Source organism: Tachysurus fulvidraco, chromosome 26, assembly GCF_022655615.1.
Source record: "Tachysurus fulvidraco isolate hzauxx_2018 chromosome 26, HZAU_PFXX_2.0, whole genome shotgun sequence".
In the NCBI taxonomy this organism is placed as follows: Eukaryota; Metazoa; Chordata; class Actinopteri; order Siluriformes; family Bagridae; genus Tachysurus; species Tachysurus fulvidraco.
The window spans coordinates 8,985,867-9,002,660 of NC_062543.1; the positions used below are offsets into that span (position 1 = coordinate 8,985,867).

Genomic DNA, 16,794 nt, shown 5'->3' on the forward strand with positions numbered 1-16,794 from the left:
TAGTTAGGCCTCTGTGTCACGTCATACTGTATTTATACCTCAGGGAAACAGTAAGTCATGAATTACTAATTAAAAGTTGCTAGATACCCTGACCAACAGAAACAGAAAATATATTTTAAAACTATAAGTATAACTATAAGTAGTTTTAAAACTACTTATTTTAAAAAACTATTAAATTTTGTAATGTAATGGGTTAATGTGTTGCTGTGTGATCAGTCAGTATAGATAGATAGATAGGTAGATAGAAACATTATTATTGTCATTGCACAGTACAGAGACAACAACCAAATGGAGTTTGACATCTACCGTGTGTGTGAATGTATATATAATTACATCCTGTACATATATATATTTATATATATATATATATATATATATATATATATATATATATATATATATATATATATATACTATACACCATGTAAACATGTAAGATGTATGTAAAGCACAATGTGTAGAGGATGAGGAGTATAAAAAAATACAATATGTGATCTGTACATTGTATAAAGATGACTGCTGGTGCTGTAAGTAAAAGGCTTCATCTTTTCTCAGGACGATGTCCGTCAGAGGGTTCACCTCAACACGTTCGGCTTTTATCCAAGGGGCTACATGTTTGTGAAGATGAACAGGCTGAGTGTGAAGGGAACTCCAGCCGACAGCATCGACAGCTCCACAGTAAGACGCTGCTTTACACGCCAATCAGCCGCTTTCACATGTTACAGCTTCACATCACATCCTAAACACACTGAAGCTCTGTGTGAGACCTGATCAGACGTCTGTAGACCTACTTGTTTCTGAGCTCCTTATATTAAACCCGTTCAAGTCAAGTGAGCAGTTTGACATGCTAATAACTATAAAAGGTCTGATACGATCGCTGTCAAAGTCGTTCTGGATAAGATTTCATGCTGGAGTGAAACACGGTGACAGTGAAGGTGGGATGTGAATGTAATTCTCCATTGGATTGAGCTTTAATCAGTCCTTTTTTAATGACATGGTAAGAAAATGCAATCCTTTTTCTCTTGCCTAACCCCTGTATAATCTTTGCCCATTCTCTGTCAAATCCCTGTTCAATCCCTTGCCAAATCTTTGCCCAGTCCCTGCTTTGAGCTGAACCTGGATCTGTGCTGGTAACCGAAGTAAAAAAAAATCCAAATTGTTCTTGAAATTTTATTTTATTTTTCATGTTTTTGTTTATACGCCCGTTATTTTTTTTTCTCCTCCTGCATTAATTACTCATACCATAATATATTTTTATTTTAAAAAAAAAAGAAAAAATATATATTTTTATTTATTGTACCAAATAAAGAAAATATATGATAAAGAAAAATATCTTTTTTTTAAAGTGTATCAAAAAAAAGATTTTTTTTCCTTCTGTATTCTGGCACAGAATCTTCTCCATACGACGTGACCTTCCAGATTTCCAGCAGTTTAATAACTTGCATGTAGCAGTATGATGTAAATGATGTACAGTAAGCCGAACCAGCGCATTAGTATCGAGGCGTTCCAGCCCTGTGCGTTAGTCATTTAATTAAGCTGATATCAAGTATTTAAAGGTAATTGACATCAACCTAAAGACAGTAAGTAGAAGTGTTTACTGAAGTGTTCGAGCTCCTGATGTTGGCCATCCCCGGGCAATCTCACAATGCCACGCAGCAGTGAACACACTGGTGTTCTTAGTGAACAAATAAGAAGAGCTGATGCAGAGAAATCTGAATCTTCAGCTCTGTAAATATCCCAGAAGAGCAACTACTGAACATCGATCTGTAAACCAATGTTTTTTTTTTCATTTCCATTGAAGATTTTTGTAGTAATGTATTTCTGAAACTTTGCTCACTGAGATGTTGCTTTAATTCCACTTTGGTTACTATTATTATTATTATTATTATTATTATTATTATTATTATTATTGATGTTTATTAATGTTACTATTACAACTACTGCTAACTAAGATCTGCTAACTAAGATCTAGCACCTTTTATTCACAATATGTAGCTCACAAGTGCTTTACAATTTCAAAGGAAGAAAGAAAAGGGGGAAAAAATCTAACACACACAATACTCTTCCATGTAGAATACAATAATTGATACAGATGTAGAAACAGGTGTAAACGAGCTCAGTGTTTAGTTTAACCAAAGTTTTGATTTATGATGTGTTTGCGTGTGTATGTGTGTGTGTGCACATACGTGTGTGTATATGTGCTGTGTGTGTGTGTGTGAGAGAGATATTTTTGTTCCATGTAATAATGATCCTAATATGTTCTACAGTCTAATGTCAGCAGGACAAACTCATTGGTGTGTTAGTAACATGCTGTAAGTCACCTGCAGTTCTGCCTCCTGTCTCTTCTCTGTTCTCGCACCTTTTTCACAGATTGGCTTCAGTTTGGATCGCACAAGCAGTAACGGCTTCTCAACGTATCTGGTAAGGAAGTGAAGTGCAGCATCTCTGACGTAACTCTGATCTGTTGTGTAATGTGAAGTACAGGCAGGATGCTGAATGCTGTCAGTGTGATGATCAGGGAAGCGAATTCTCATGTGGATTTGTGTTGCGTACAGGACGATGGCTTGGATTACTGCGTGTTGAAAAAGGTCCCCAGCACTGACTTTTCTGTGGTTCTTCTCCTGCTGGACTTCAGAAACAACATGTAAGTTAAATCAGCTTCATAAGCTAGCGTCAGTGTCCGAGTCGGGCAGGTCATGTGACTAAAGTTTGAAGTTATTTAAACTGTAATATACGGCCAGAAGTATGTGGACTCCTGGCCATATGTGTTTTTCTTTACAAAGTACACAATTATAATATGGGATCTAAAACACGAACCTGTTTCAGCATCACAGTGCACAAAACAAGGTTTATAAAGACATGCACACATGAACTCAACCACACTGAACACCGAATGCACCCCAGATCCTCCTCACTCATCACTGTCTGATCTCACTACTGCTCTTGTAGCCGAATGATCACAAATCCACACACTGAACTCCAACATCTCGTCCACTACAGGGACTAAATCTGTTTTTTAAAAAACAGGCCGAACCTCCATTTCTTGCTAACTTCCGAGCTCCAGAGCAAAACTAAAGATGCATGAATCCGACAGCTGGAGCAGTAAAACCGTATCTTGCCTTTATGACCGATCTGTTCCTTTCAGCTTTAGGAATATTCATTGTCTATTTTTGCTTATTGCTATTGATTGTGCTTTTTTTCTTTTTTTTTCCCTTCTCACGTCAGTGTGAGGATGAAGACGTCCGCAGAAGATGGAACGTTTCCACAGATCACTGTGCCTTCTGAAGCCGTAACAGACAAACAGAAAGATAAAGCTCAGCCCGCTGGTACAGCTGCAGTCCCAATTATTACACGTTACACAAACAAAAAGAACACCACTTTTTCTTTAACTGGAGCAAAATAGACTAATGGAAAGTAAAGGATAGGTTTCATTTGGTAATTAATTATTTGTCCCCCCCCCCATTCAAATGAGCTTTAATTCTTTACTCCACAACTCACATGAATGATTTTTTATTTATTATTATTCTTTAATCGGTCATTGTTTTCAGATTGTTTTAGATCGACTTTTGTTTTGTGTTTTACTTCCAGGCGAGTCCAAGTCGAAGCGGGACGTGACTGAGGTAAGAATATATTTAATTTCTGTCTGTTTTGTTGTTCTGAGTGTCACATGATTATTGCTGGTGCAGAGGCAAAGCTCCAGCTGCTTTTATCCTGGAATAATAATTGATTTATTATTTTTTTCCCCTCAAGAATAAGGCTGATGTCTCGTATCCGCTGCATAATAAAGGCAATAATTACTCCTTTCAGGTGGGTCCTTAAGTCGTGCAGATATTTTTCTAATGAATTTATTGAATTAAATTCTGCATAGTGACTCTTTCTCTCTCTCTCACACACACACACACATAACCCACTTCCAGTCAATTAAACACCTGTGTTCTGCTTTTTTTTTTAGTTCTTCTTCAACGTAACGTCAGAGGAACAGCAAGGCCTCTACAACTTCTACTTCCACAACTGCTTCTCCTCCACAGCTGCCAACCAGGATGTGTCATTCCAGGACATGCTCACTTTCAGCATCGACGTGAGCCAGACATTCTTGTTTATTAATAACCTTGTCATTTGAGTCCCATCATCGTAACGGTCATCTAGGCTTCATACCATGGCTGGGGCCTTGTTTTATTTATTTATTTATTTTATTACATATTCATATTCAAATCACAGACCATTTATGACAGTTAGATTCTACTGCATTCACACATAGCATAAAAAAAACAGAGCACCGGTGTATGGTATCGCCTTATGTTCTTATCAATCGACCGTATGATTTCACTTCTACATGTAATGTCAAGTCAAGAAGCATTTATTGTCATTCCAACCACATACAACTGCTGCAGTATACAGTATAACAAAACTGCATTTTTCCAGGACCATGATGTGGTCCATAAAACACCAAAATAGAGACACAACACCGAACTAGGTACTGCACAGAACTAGAGGAACAATAATACACATGTAACCAATCTGCAGCAGAAAAAGGGGAGGAGCCTTGTTTCTGATTACTAAACCAAACAATGAATGCTGTACAGAATGAATGAACCACAGAGTGCTGAATCACGGCTGCACACTCAACGTGTGACCCACAGAGCAAGTGTCTACGCTTTGCACCAACAATGTTCTTGTTGTGTTCTTGACAAAAGAACAGAACCCTCGTCACGACCGCTTCTTCAACCAGACTTTAATGTCCCTAGTTTCCTTTTAACTTTGAGAGGACACGCTGCTCCCTTGGTCCTTGATAGTATTAAGTGTGATTAAATCAGGAATTCAAAAACGCAGACACGACATCGTTCACAAACATCCGCTAGACACTTCATTTAATAAACATGTAGTACATAGCGTTCCTAAGACTAACAAATGAGAATCATGATCTCAGTTCTAAGCCAAGCATCCGCCAGCCTGTGTATAACAATATAACGCTATTAAAGTATAGTTCAATATGGAAAGCATGTCGTCAGAGCTCCTATTAACAAATCACGTTTAATAACTAATCAGATTTGTCCCTAACAATTTGCCTTGTCTTCGTCTTGCTAATGTCTTCTATGAAAATACAAAGTTTTAAAGCTGATCCAATAATGTACCCTGACATTGCTTTGTGGGGAAAATGTCCTTATACTGTAATTCACTGTAATTCAAAAATTATACGTGACAAAGTATTGACACCGTATCCTGCTTTAGTGCTCGATCGCTTTTGTTGACAAGCTGCTGAATTGATCTGATTTCAGATCAACATCGAGGAGAAGAATCCGGACAGCTTCCTGTCTGCTGGAGAGATTCCTCTCCCCAAGCTCTACATCGGCATGTCCGTGTTCTTCCTTCTCATTGGGACACTGTGGGTGTACGTTCTACGCACACGCAGGTACAGCAACCAAATTTACTGTAATGCTAAAACAACATTTTGTTTGCTGTTCCAACACTGATACAATAAATGTTGTGTTGAATTTCTGTCTTTCTTTCTTTCTATTCTTTACAGAGCTGATGTGTTCAAAATCCACTGGCTTATGGCAGCTCTTCCATTCACCAAGTCTCTCTCACTTATTTTTCATGCTGTAAGCATATGGTTGTGATTTATTCTTTTAGAATGTCTATTTTTTGATTTAAATTTTTTCTGATAAAAATTTTATATAATTAGCACCTTCTGCATCAATCTGTTTTTCAATTTAATTATTTTATTTGTGTTTATTTATTTATCTTATTTATTTATTTATTTTCTTTATTTTTTAAGAATTAAATCTTTTACTGTATGCAAAATATATTAATAATTTAAAAAAATGTATCTAGCAGTTGTAATTATTTGGTATATAGACCTCTGTTTGCATTTAGTACTGCCCATAAGCAGCAGTAAAGCAGAACTCATACTGTGTAAGTATTGCTACAGATCAGGGTTTACTTTTAATGTAATGCCTTACATCTGCTTTGCAGATTGATTACTACTACATCTCCAACCAAGGCTTTCCTATCGAAGGCTGGGCCGTGGTCTACTACATCACACACCTGTGAGTGAACTCACTAACTGATGTGAAGCACTGTGTTTTTTTCCATGTTTGGAAATAACTGTTTGATCATAGAGCTCCTTTTTAATTTGTTTTCTTTGCAGGCTGAAGGGGGCGCTGCTGTTCATCACTATAGCTTTAATAGGGACTGGCTGGGCCTTTGTTAAACACATCCTCTCAGACAAGGACAAAAAGATCTTCATGATCGTCATCCCTCTACAGGTACAGATGTATAACTTTATTTTATTATGTATAACTAAGTGTTAAACTTAAACAGGAGAACTGTGCCAGAAACAGGTGCTATTCAGGTCTGTGACCATGTTAAGATCTGACTGTTATATCGTTTGATATAATGTTTGTGGATATTGTGTTACACATTTCAATAAGAATAGTAAAAAAAAAAAAGTAATCCATAATCATTAACTGAGTAGGTATTTTTTAGACTTTCTGGTAAATCTAAAACTCAAAAAAAGACCCATCTCTCAGGTAGGTAAATATTATGGTGCTTTAATCAGTATAACTTTAAAGTTTTGGGTCATTTTTGACTAGTTTTGCGATGGTAGTTTCTCGCATTCTTTCTGACATATCTTCTCAAGCTTAGTCTGTATTGATGGAAAGAATCTTTAAGTCTCTTCACAGATATTCTGGTCTTTGGACTTTGGCCTCTCAATGACATTCAGTTACTTGAAGCAGCAACACCAGCACTGTTTAGGCTGCATGCATTGTGTCACTATTCTGCTTAAAGGTGAACCTTTGCCTCATTCTGAGGTTGTGTGAAGTCTAGAGCAGTTTTTTTTTTTTTTGCAAGAATCTCTCTTTATTTGGCTGCATTCTTCTGTCCTGTCCATTCTCTGTCTCTTCACCTCTGAGAAGCAGCTTATAACATGGTGCTGCCACCACCGTGCTTCATCCTTGAGATTGTTTTAACAAATTTATGCATCATAGCTTTTTTTTTTGTCAGACATGTCATTTGGAGGCAATATTTTTTTTTGTCACAGAGTACTTTTCCTCATTATCTCAGATTCCTTGAAGTGTCCAACCATTGGTTGATGGAGTATTTCTCCTTTCAGCAGGTTCTCCTTTTGTCATGGTGTTTGTCCAGTCAGTTGAATTTGCCACAAGTGGACTCCAGTCATGTTCTACAGGTCTTGAGTTTCACTTTAAAATAGTCAGAAAAAGTTTTCTGAATCTTTTCTGATAGGAAAATCTTCAGGCCATTGGGCTTTTAGGCTCTTAGACAGAAACTGATGTGCTTAGTTTCCAAGGGCTGTTTATTTATAATTTTACATTTGATTAGTCATACCTGATTCACACAGAAGCTATTGTTAGCCCATTGTTGTTATGGCTACATCTTTGTAGGAGTTAATTCCCACAGCCGACAGAAGACAGTAGGCTGTAAAATTCTTTTTTTTTTTTCATGTTAATCAGTCTCATTGTTCTGTTTTGTTCAATGTTGTGATAATAAAGGTGAATGCAATGCATCCACACATGCAGTGTGTGTTAAAATGTAATTTATCCTGCTTTTGTTCAAGTATGATCATGCATTGATTTGGACAGTATCTGGTACGAAGATACAAGATGGTGTAAAAGGTATAATAGTAAAAACCTGTATTGATCAGAGCAAATTTGGTTCCAGGTCCTGGCTAATGTGGCCTATATCATCATCGAGTCAACAGAAGAAGGCTCCAGTGAGTATGGCTTATGGATGGAGATCCTGTTCCTGGTGGACCTGCTGTGCTGTGGAGCGATCCTCTTCCCAGTCGTCTGGTACGAGCTCCTGTTCCTCTCCTGCTTCACATGTTTCACATAGATTTGTTATGCCAACTCAGATCTAACATGGATCTATATTTGGCCTGCTGGTCATATTTGAATATTGGTGAAACAACTGATGTATAATTATGATTTATATTGAATTTTAGTAAAATTTCTATGTTTTTTTTTAACACTGAATGCTGATTTGACTGCTGTGTGTGTATTCTTTATTTTTCCTGGCAGGTCTATCAGGCATTTACAAGAGGCATCAGCAACTGACGGGAAAGGTAGGATGGGAATTCAGTTAATTAACTTCTCTGATCATAACACGAGTATAAAGTTTTCATAAACATCGTCCTGAGACGTGTCAGGGACCTGTCTGCAAATGCACTTCTGTTCACAGCCAGCAGAGGGCAGGAAACATTACACTGCTGCTCTAAAACGTCCTCCACACTTTCTGTAGCATCAGGAATGATATCAGGAACGATAAGATCAGGAATGTGGGATTGACGGGAAAGGAATTCTGTTTGAGAAATGTTTTGTTTGATACAACATGTCTGAATGTAGCACTAGAGGATCCGATCAGATCTGATGGTTAGATCTGAATAGTTTCATGAATTGCTGCTCGGCTGCTAATTCAGTACGTACTGATTAGTATATGCATGTGGTATGAATGCAATCTGGACATGCTACATCCACCATCTTGGCACTGACATGTGACCTACGATGTTCGATTCACACTCAGCTTTATTTTTTGCCCATTGCTTCATGGTGTAGCGCAGTGTCCATTAGTCCAAGCAGTAGGGCATTTTTTCCCAGCTGTCTTATGAACATTGAGAATCTAGACATATTACTCCTGTGGTGGACTGCTTTCAGTCTGCAGTACAGTAATGTAGTAGGAATATTTAGATGCAGCTGAAGCATCTTCAGTAGCAGGTCATGTCTGATGATACAAATCATGTCTTTCTCAGATTACATGGAATTGTGATTTTCATGGCCTGAAGCACCACTTACACATACATAAGAGATGGATCACACTCTCAATAGATCATGTTCAAGTGTATAGCAGTGCTGTTTGGAGTGTGTCATTCCACTCGTACCACAACAATTTGCCAGCGATGATTAAAAATTAAAAAAGTAATAAATTGTGACCATTTTATAGTCAGAGTTAATGTTGTTCAATGTCTGAGGCGAGATAAATCCCTCCCCAGCATCTCCTTTTCGCTCCCTGTCTCTCTGTTATAATAATAATAATAATAATAATAATAATAATCGAGAAATCATAAACTGCTCAGCCCTGAAGACTTTTCTGTGTTTTCCAGAACACTAAAACCTATTGATTGTTACAGCCAGACCTACCATCCTGACCGTGCACTTTCTGACCAATCAGATTTAAGAATTCAACCCCCCTTCTACTGCCCCTCCCCTGTACACAATTAATGTTCAAATACAGATGCCTGTACAAAATAAGTGATACATGGCGGTCAGACCATGAAAAATGTCTTAGTTGTGCCTTGGATCGGTGGCTTGACAGATTTCCATGATAAAAATGGTGCTTGGGATCGCAAGTTGTATAGCAGTATAGATTTTATATATATATATATGAGAGAGAGAGTGTGTATGGATGGAGAATTTAAGTATAATGTACATTGCGTCCAAGAGTGCAAGCAGGTATTCTGGCACGACTAGGCATGAAAGTATAACTAAAGGGAGATGCTGATGGTTACACAGACATTATGGCTTAGTGTGAGACACAAAGCAGTGAGCTATTCCCCCTTTAACTGTTTTATTGGTTAGCAGCCAGTAACCTTGAGTCAAATCCACCAAGAAAGCCTAGCTTAATAGATTATTATAGACACTAATAATCGAATCAGTTTAGTTATCTACCCTGCTCTCAGTATGCTCTCTGTTCCCTTCAGGGGAATTTAGTTAAACTGATAGCTTTAGTAGTTGCAGTGACTCTGCAGCCCAGCACTGTGTCTGTTCCACCAAACTGAATTCAAATGAAAGCTGTAGAAAGCTTGGAAAGCTCTGCCTGGAGGTCAGGTCCATTTACACCTTTAGTTTTAAAGAGAATGTTTAAAAAGTACCTTTCATGGTTTGGATGATGTCATTTGGACGCCATAAACACATTACACCAGTATCTATGTTCATTCTTCTCATGGGAAATAAACCTAGAGTTAATGCGGTCTGACTCGCATCCAGTCAAGCGAATATTTTACTGTCCTCATGTGTGCTCCTTAACAGCATGGCTGTCCAAACCGCAATCATGGTGTCATTGAAGGTGCAAACCATTTTTTAAGGAGTTATTCATGAAGCCCTAAGCGAATGGTGAATAAATCTGTTCGGCTGTGCTCAGTCACCACAAAAAGGGGTCACATCACTCATTTTAGCGTCTCTTCCACAGCATGCTGTTTATTACAGGGTTCTGTTTAAGGTGATCTGAGCTTGAAAAGCTTTTAATGAGCTACCATTTTGCATTGACCTTCCCTTGAGTGTTTGAGGTTCGCTGTCTAGTTTTGGCCATTACACCGTTGTTTAGTGGCTCGGCACTGAATATTAGGTCTATATATCTTAGCTTTTATGGGGAATATATAAAGACAATGGGAATCTCCAGACTAGATTTTAAGATACAATCCATGCAATCCTGATTGAAGCAGCATCTTTAGCAGCTTTACTGTAGTTGTTTTGAAACCTAGAGCATGGAGATTTAGGCATCATCAGGAGTTTCAGAACTGAATCCCATCATTTAGGCCACTTTTCCTCAATCAAGCTCGAATTGATTTTTTTTGCCACCAAATGAGATTTGACTTCCTGATACAGTACATTTCCATTTGGTTTGGCACCTCTACTATTGGTTTTCTCTACTCACACTCTACCCTTTTGGCAGCCGGTTGTCTCGGAGAAATACCCAGGCTGCACTGTACTCTCATTCAGGGGGAGATTGCAGATGTCAGAGGGGTCGTAAATGTCAATGCTGTTCGTTGCATCGCTTGCATTTAAAGACTTTGTTGCAAAGTGTGTTAGCAATGGAAGATTGCTTTTTAAAAGGATCCAAATAAGAGAGTAGTGATTTAAGATCATGTTTTTTGTTCCATTTTTCACTGGTGTTGCTGTATAATAACTTGTATGCCTTCTCTTTTATAACTGCTTCTTTCCTCTTTATATAGCGGCTAGTTTTTGGAGCCTCTCAGTTGTAATGCTTGGCCCCCTGTGGCCCAGGCTGTCTTTCTTATCTGTTTTAACACTACCAGATGGCATTTACTGCTTTTAAAAAAAAAAAAAAGTCTGGAGACTCTCATTTTCAAAATATTCTGTTGATAATTGAACATTCCCAGCCCAAAACGTTTCAGTATACATTAGGCAATGACTGAAGAGAAGTAGGAAGCAGGAAAAATTGGCAAGGATATGAGTGACCTTGACAAGCGCCAAATCAGGATGGCTAGACAACTGGGTCAGAGCCTCTTCTCACAAGACCTGCTGTTTTGGTGTTCCATGGTTAATACCTACCCAAAGTGGTTCATTTCATTCATTCATTTCCAGCATTTGGAAAATGCCCTTATCCAGAGTGACTTATATTATCTAATTTGTTTTATACACCTGAGCACTTAAGGGTTAAGGGCCTTGCTCAAAGGCCCAACGGTGGCAGCATGATGGACCTAGGATCGAACTCACAATCTTCGTATTAGTAGCCCAACACCTTAACACACCCAAAAATCAAAAGATTGACAACCGGTGAACCAGCAGCAGGGTCATGGGCATCCAATGCTCATAGATTTGAGCATGTCTGCTCCCACAGAAGAGCTGTAGAACAAATGGCTGAGTTAATACTGAAAATTTATAATAGAAAAGTGGCAGAACACACAGTGCATCACAACTTGCTATGAATTCCTCTGTGTAGCTAAACACATGTCAGAGTGCTCATGCTGACTCCTGTCTGCTGCTGAAACACTGTTTGATCGTACGTTCAAGTGAGCATCAGAACTTGACCATAGAGCAATGAAAGGAGGTGACCTGCTCTTATGAATCACTCTTTCTGTTGCATCATGTGGAAGGAATGACCTCAGGATGCACTACGGGAAAAGGCACCAGTAGAGGCATTGTGAAGTTCTGGACAGTGTTCTGCTCCGGAATCTGTGCTCCTGGCATTCATTTGGATGTTACAGTGAAACGTGCCACTTACCTGAACATCGTTTCAGACCGAGTACACCACTTCATGCCAAAGTTATTCCTTTATGGCAGTGGCCTCTTTCAACAGGATGAGGTTCCCTGTCACACAGTTCATTGCTCACGCATGGTTTGCAGAACGTGACAGAGTTCAAGATATTGACTCGGCCTTCTATTTCTCTAGATCTCAATCTTAATGATTATCTGTGGATGTGCTGGATAAATAAGTCATATCAATAGAGGCCCCATAACAGAACTTACAGGACTTGAAGGATCTTTGCTAACTTCTTGGTATCTGCTACCTCAGCAAACCTTCAGAGGTCTTGTGGAGTTCATGTCTCAAAGGGTTGCAGGTGTTTAGGTGGCAAAAGTGGGTGACATTAATATTATGCAGGTGGTTTTAGGTGTTAAATGGGGTGGATATCCGGGCTCTACGTTCTTCCATGTCAACCTTGACACACCAACCATTTGGGGAAGTCCCACACAGGGGTGTGATGGTCAGGTGACCACATATTACTAGCCAGATGGTCTTCTTTTTCCTTTTGTCATTTAAAAACCATTAAATAGCAAACATTTGCCCTTCGCTGTAGCTGAGCTGAAAGAGGATGGAGGAGGGGATGCTGTAGGAACAGGATTTAGAGTAAATATTAAAGAGAACAACCTGGCTGTGATTTTCTTATCTTGTATCCTTGTTTTGTTTTGTCCACTTGACCATTAAAGCTATTACAATCGGGCTTGTTTTGCACAGAGAGGTCATGATCAGTTTAATGACACTAGAGCAGAACGGGATGCCACATCACATCCCATATTTTATTCTGTTAAACCTGCGGTGTCTGTGGTGTTTCTGCATTGCTGTTAAACTCATTGCTGTCACATCTTTCACATTTGTGCTGCATTTTACTGACCATGTGCTCTTATCTGTGCACCGCTGTAGAGAATTAGGCACTTTACCCAATCCGATTTGCTCTAAGCACTACACACGGGCACCTTACATCAAATTTATTCTCTTGATTTTAACACTACAACCCTGCATACATCTGGAGTACAAAGATAATTTGAACCCCTACTTTTTCATTTGATTGAAATTCCTTTGTTTTTCTAAACCTTTTTCAACAGTTAAAGATGGTGCAACAATCCACAAACCCGGAGTCCTTCCACTTGCTTGGTTGATAATGAAGCATTAAGCTGCTGCATGCTGTGATATTTACTCGGTTTTGGTTGTGATGTGTTACAGCACAGTGCTACTGAATTCTTGATCCTGGTCAGTCATTGTATTGATGATTTTTTTTATAGCAGCATCTGTGATAGGTTAGGCTTTAAGGCAAAGCACAGGGATATATTAATATTTAAGGTTAATAGACAGGAAGTGAACACTTGTGGATGATGCAGCAGACTGATGTGAACACGCACAGGATCAGTGCCGAGTTAAAATTAGACTAGAATTCGATTAACTCAAGACCAAAATCAGTGGAAGATTGTAAGTAGTTTAATTAAGTATGTAATGTATCAGCAGCCTACTTTTTTGCAATAACACATAGCATTAAATAATACATTTTAATGCCAAAATGCAACGTTGAATAATGACCCTTGATGTGATTTTGTTATTCGATTCATCTGATGTTTACCAAAGCAAACCTCACACACACATTTACCATAAATACTAACATTGCTATTTTTTCTGCGCACACCACACCACACCAACCACACACACACACACACACATCATAGACAAAGCAGACCACACACACCGTAGACCATGACTGGTGGTGATACAATTTCAAAGAGGAGCAGTGGCTACTAATTTTAAAATCTGCTTCACATCATAAGAAACCCCACCTAAATGAAACGATCAATGTCTGTTCATCCACCTATAGTGACCCAAATATTCAGTAGTGGTGTGCTATTACTGCCTTCCTGCTGCTAACACTTCATCACTATGCTAATCCAGATATCACCCTTGAGAGAACACATTCCCAGCAGAGGTTTGTGCGCGAGCGTCTGCGTGTGTGCGCGAGCGTCTGCGTGTGTGCGCGAGCGTCTGCGTGTGTGCGCGAGCGTCTGCGTGTGTGCGCGAGCGTCTGCGTGTGCGCGAGCGATTGTAAACACTAGGATCAGAACAGGTTATTCCCAAACCCTTACTGTGTCTGTCCCACTTAACTTGATTGCAAAAAAAAAAAATCGTATAAAAATAAGAGGCGATGCTCTGTTTGTTTCAGCTGCATAATATTCTACTTCTTTAATTAAATAACATGCTGGTCAAGTATCACTTTTACATACTTAATTTCCAAATGTATTACAACTATTTCCATGATTCAAATGGTGTGATTTTAAAAGCATGGTGAGGTTTTGCATCTTTCTGTGCCAAATCAATTGATAATCGCTTTTCTTTTGTTGTCTTGTTATTTTAAAAGCTGCCATCAATCTGGCTCAGCTGAAGCTTTTCCGGCACTACTATGTGATGGTAAGTACTGACATCATTCACTGTCTAATGCTCTCTCGTTCTCCCAGAACCCTCTCTTTCTAATTTCACACCTGCAGAAAACTCTGTTGCCTAGAGGGGATCACACGCTCATGTTCTGTGTTGCGATGAAATAGAAGACTGTTTTTGTTGTAGCCCATAACTAGTGAAAACTAGTTTTCCCCCATGGTGTCTTTTAGACATCAAAGTGGCCTTGCTTTCAAAATGCAGCTATTGGTTGTTCAGCAGATTTAAAAAAAAAAAAAAAACATAACATGGTGCAGTGAAGCAGATTCACAGTTGACAACTAAAGGATAAGGTGAGAAAGGAAGCTCCATTAAACACTCAGTCATTGGTTTCCCCAAAAGAAACTTCACTGTTAGGGTTTAGGAGAAGCTGTGAGTAGCAGTAGTAATTTCAACACATCCAATGCCGCTTTTCCGCCAATGTAGGTTCACAAAGCCATGAGCATTAACAGTAAAGCAACATCCGCCATTGTTGATGTTGTGTTTGCTGCTGCTGCGCTAACGTTGATGTTTAACGTTGTATACATTGATGAAACACTTGGCTCTCTGATGGCTCTCTAGCCCATGGAAAGGCAAACTGGTTCTTAGAAGGTTCGCCAGTGGAACCAACTTTGAACCAGCACTAGCTCTGAAACAGCACCCGGTTTTTTCTGGTGGAAAAGGGGGCATTAGTGCATAGAGTTTGTAGGTTCTGGGAACCAAAAAGGATTTGTTTACGGATTCATGTGGTGTTGGTGGTTGTTTAAAAATGTGCATCTTTACAAATGTACTGATGCTAAAGAAATGGTGTTTAATATCTAATACATCTCAAATGATAAACAACAGCAGATTGATTATAACTATAGCTCCAAAACTGTGGAATTATTTACCAACTGAAATAAGGCAAGCAACATCTCTTGGTACTTTTAAATCTCAACTCAAAACTAATTTTTTTAGGGTAGCTTTTAATTTGACTAATTTGTAATTTTACATAGTGCTTATTTTATAGTCTATTTTTGTTGTGTTAATTTCAATCTTTATATTATGTGTGTATTTTTCTTTTGCTTTTGTAAAGCGCTTTGAGATTTTCTTTTTAAAGGTGCGATAGAAAATAAAGGTTATTATTATTATTATTATTATTATTATTTTTCCTATAATATTTCCTATACTGCAGTGCATTTAAAGAAAAACAACAAAAAGCAGGGCATTTTGCAGTTAGCGTCTTTCAGTTAGCGTCATCCTTGGTGTAAGGGCAGCATAAGGCATTTCATATTCATAACTTATTCATAAAGCATAACATATTCATAAACTTAGCTTATGCTTCATGCACAGATCAACAAGGTCTCCAGTTTTCTTTCTCAAAACATCTGAACTAAATGAATAACACATCTTGTTTGTTTATATCGTTCACAAACTGTTCTGAACCACACCTTCCTGGTCATACAGGAGGAGTAGTGCTCTTGTTCGGATTCAACACCATTTCTAAATCAGCAAGAGGTTAATTTATTCGATACGTCCAACCAGTCACATGCTGCTTTACAGCCAATCTACTGCAGTCAAAGCAGTGAGGTGTTCTACTCAGATGGGACAAAAAGATTCATTTAAAGACACTGATTCACTCATGAACAAAACAACACCAGCTGTTAGCTGAATAGACTTCACAACGTCGTGTATTGTTATTTATTTTATTTTTTATTTGAACCACTGTTGCAAGTAATGCATTTTTAATATTGCCTCTATCATAGCCAATGCCATTGACATTACCTTTAAATATTACTGTACATTTAGCAGCAGTATCCCGGTTGTTAGACTGGTTATTAAATGCATGGTGTAGAAGTAGAAGAACTAAACTAAGTTATATATAAGTATGTTAAAAGGAGGTATGAGCATATTGTGGGATTTTTTTAGGATGAGCACAAAACTGCACTTTATGGGTATGTAGTGGATTCACAAGTATTCAGACCCCCTTCGCTGTTTTCAATTTTGTTCTGTTGCAGCCTGATACTACAATCATTTTAGATTCTTTTATTTCCTCAATAATCTACACTCAGTACCCCATAATGACAAGGTGAAAACAGAGAATTCTAGAAATCTGTCAAAAATATTCCAATATTTCTGACCACTTGAAAAATGCTGGGAACATGACATGACAAAAGGTGTCATGTTCTAACTTGTTTAACACATCAAGAAGTTGTTGTTTGTCTTCAGCTGCTCCGTGTTCAAGGTCGCCACACCAGACCATCTGATCCTCACATTCTATTTTGGCACAGGTTTTACTCCAGATACCCTTCCTATTGCAACCCTCCCATTTTACCCAGGCTTGGGACTGAGATGGGGTGTGTGTGTGTGTGTGTGTGTGTGTGTGTGT

The 16,794-nt window shown here is 38.5% G+C and overlaps 1 protein-coding gene across 2 annotated transcripts in view; it reads left to right on the plus strand.

Annotated features, from left to right (window-relative positions):
- gpr107 (G protein-coupled receptor 107) overlaps nt 1-16,794 on the plus strand; it is a 29,580-nt gene that overhangs the window by 2,137 nt on the left and 10,649 nt on the right. Inside the window, exons 2-15 of one of the 2 annotated variants that reach the window (XM_027165490.2) lie at nt 556-678; nt 2,371-2,421; nt 2,556-2,644; nt 3,226-3,326; nt 3,589-3,620; nt 3,751-3,807; nt 3,953-4,078; nt 5,277-5,410; nt 5,525-5,600; nt 5,974-6,047; nt 6,149-6,266; nt 7,681-7,811; nt 8,040-8,083; nt 14,375-14,424. In XM_027165490.2, coding sequence (XP_027021291.1) covers nt 556-678; nt 2,371-2,421; nt 2,556-2,644; nt 3,226-3,326; nt 3,589-3,620; nt 3,751-3,807; nt 3,953-4,078; nt 5,277-5,410; nt 5,525-5,600; nt 5,974-6,047; nt 6,149-6,266; nt 7,681-7,811; nt 8,040-8,083; nt 14,375-14,424 — 1,206 coding nt within the window. The remainder of the gene's footprint in view (nt 1-555; nt 679-2,370; nt 2,422-2,555; nt 2,645-3,225; nt 3,327-3,588; nt 3,621-3,750; nt 3,808-3,952; nt 4,079-5,276; nt 5,411-5,524; nt 5,601-5,973; nt 6,048-6,148; nt 6,267-7,680; nt 7,812-8,039; nt 8,084-14,374; nt 14,425-16,794) is intronic. The other variant, XR_003443637.2, reaches the window with a different exon arrangement.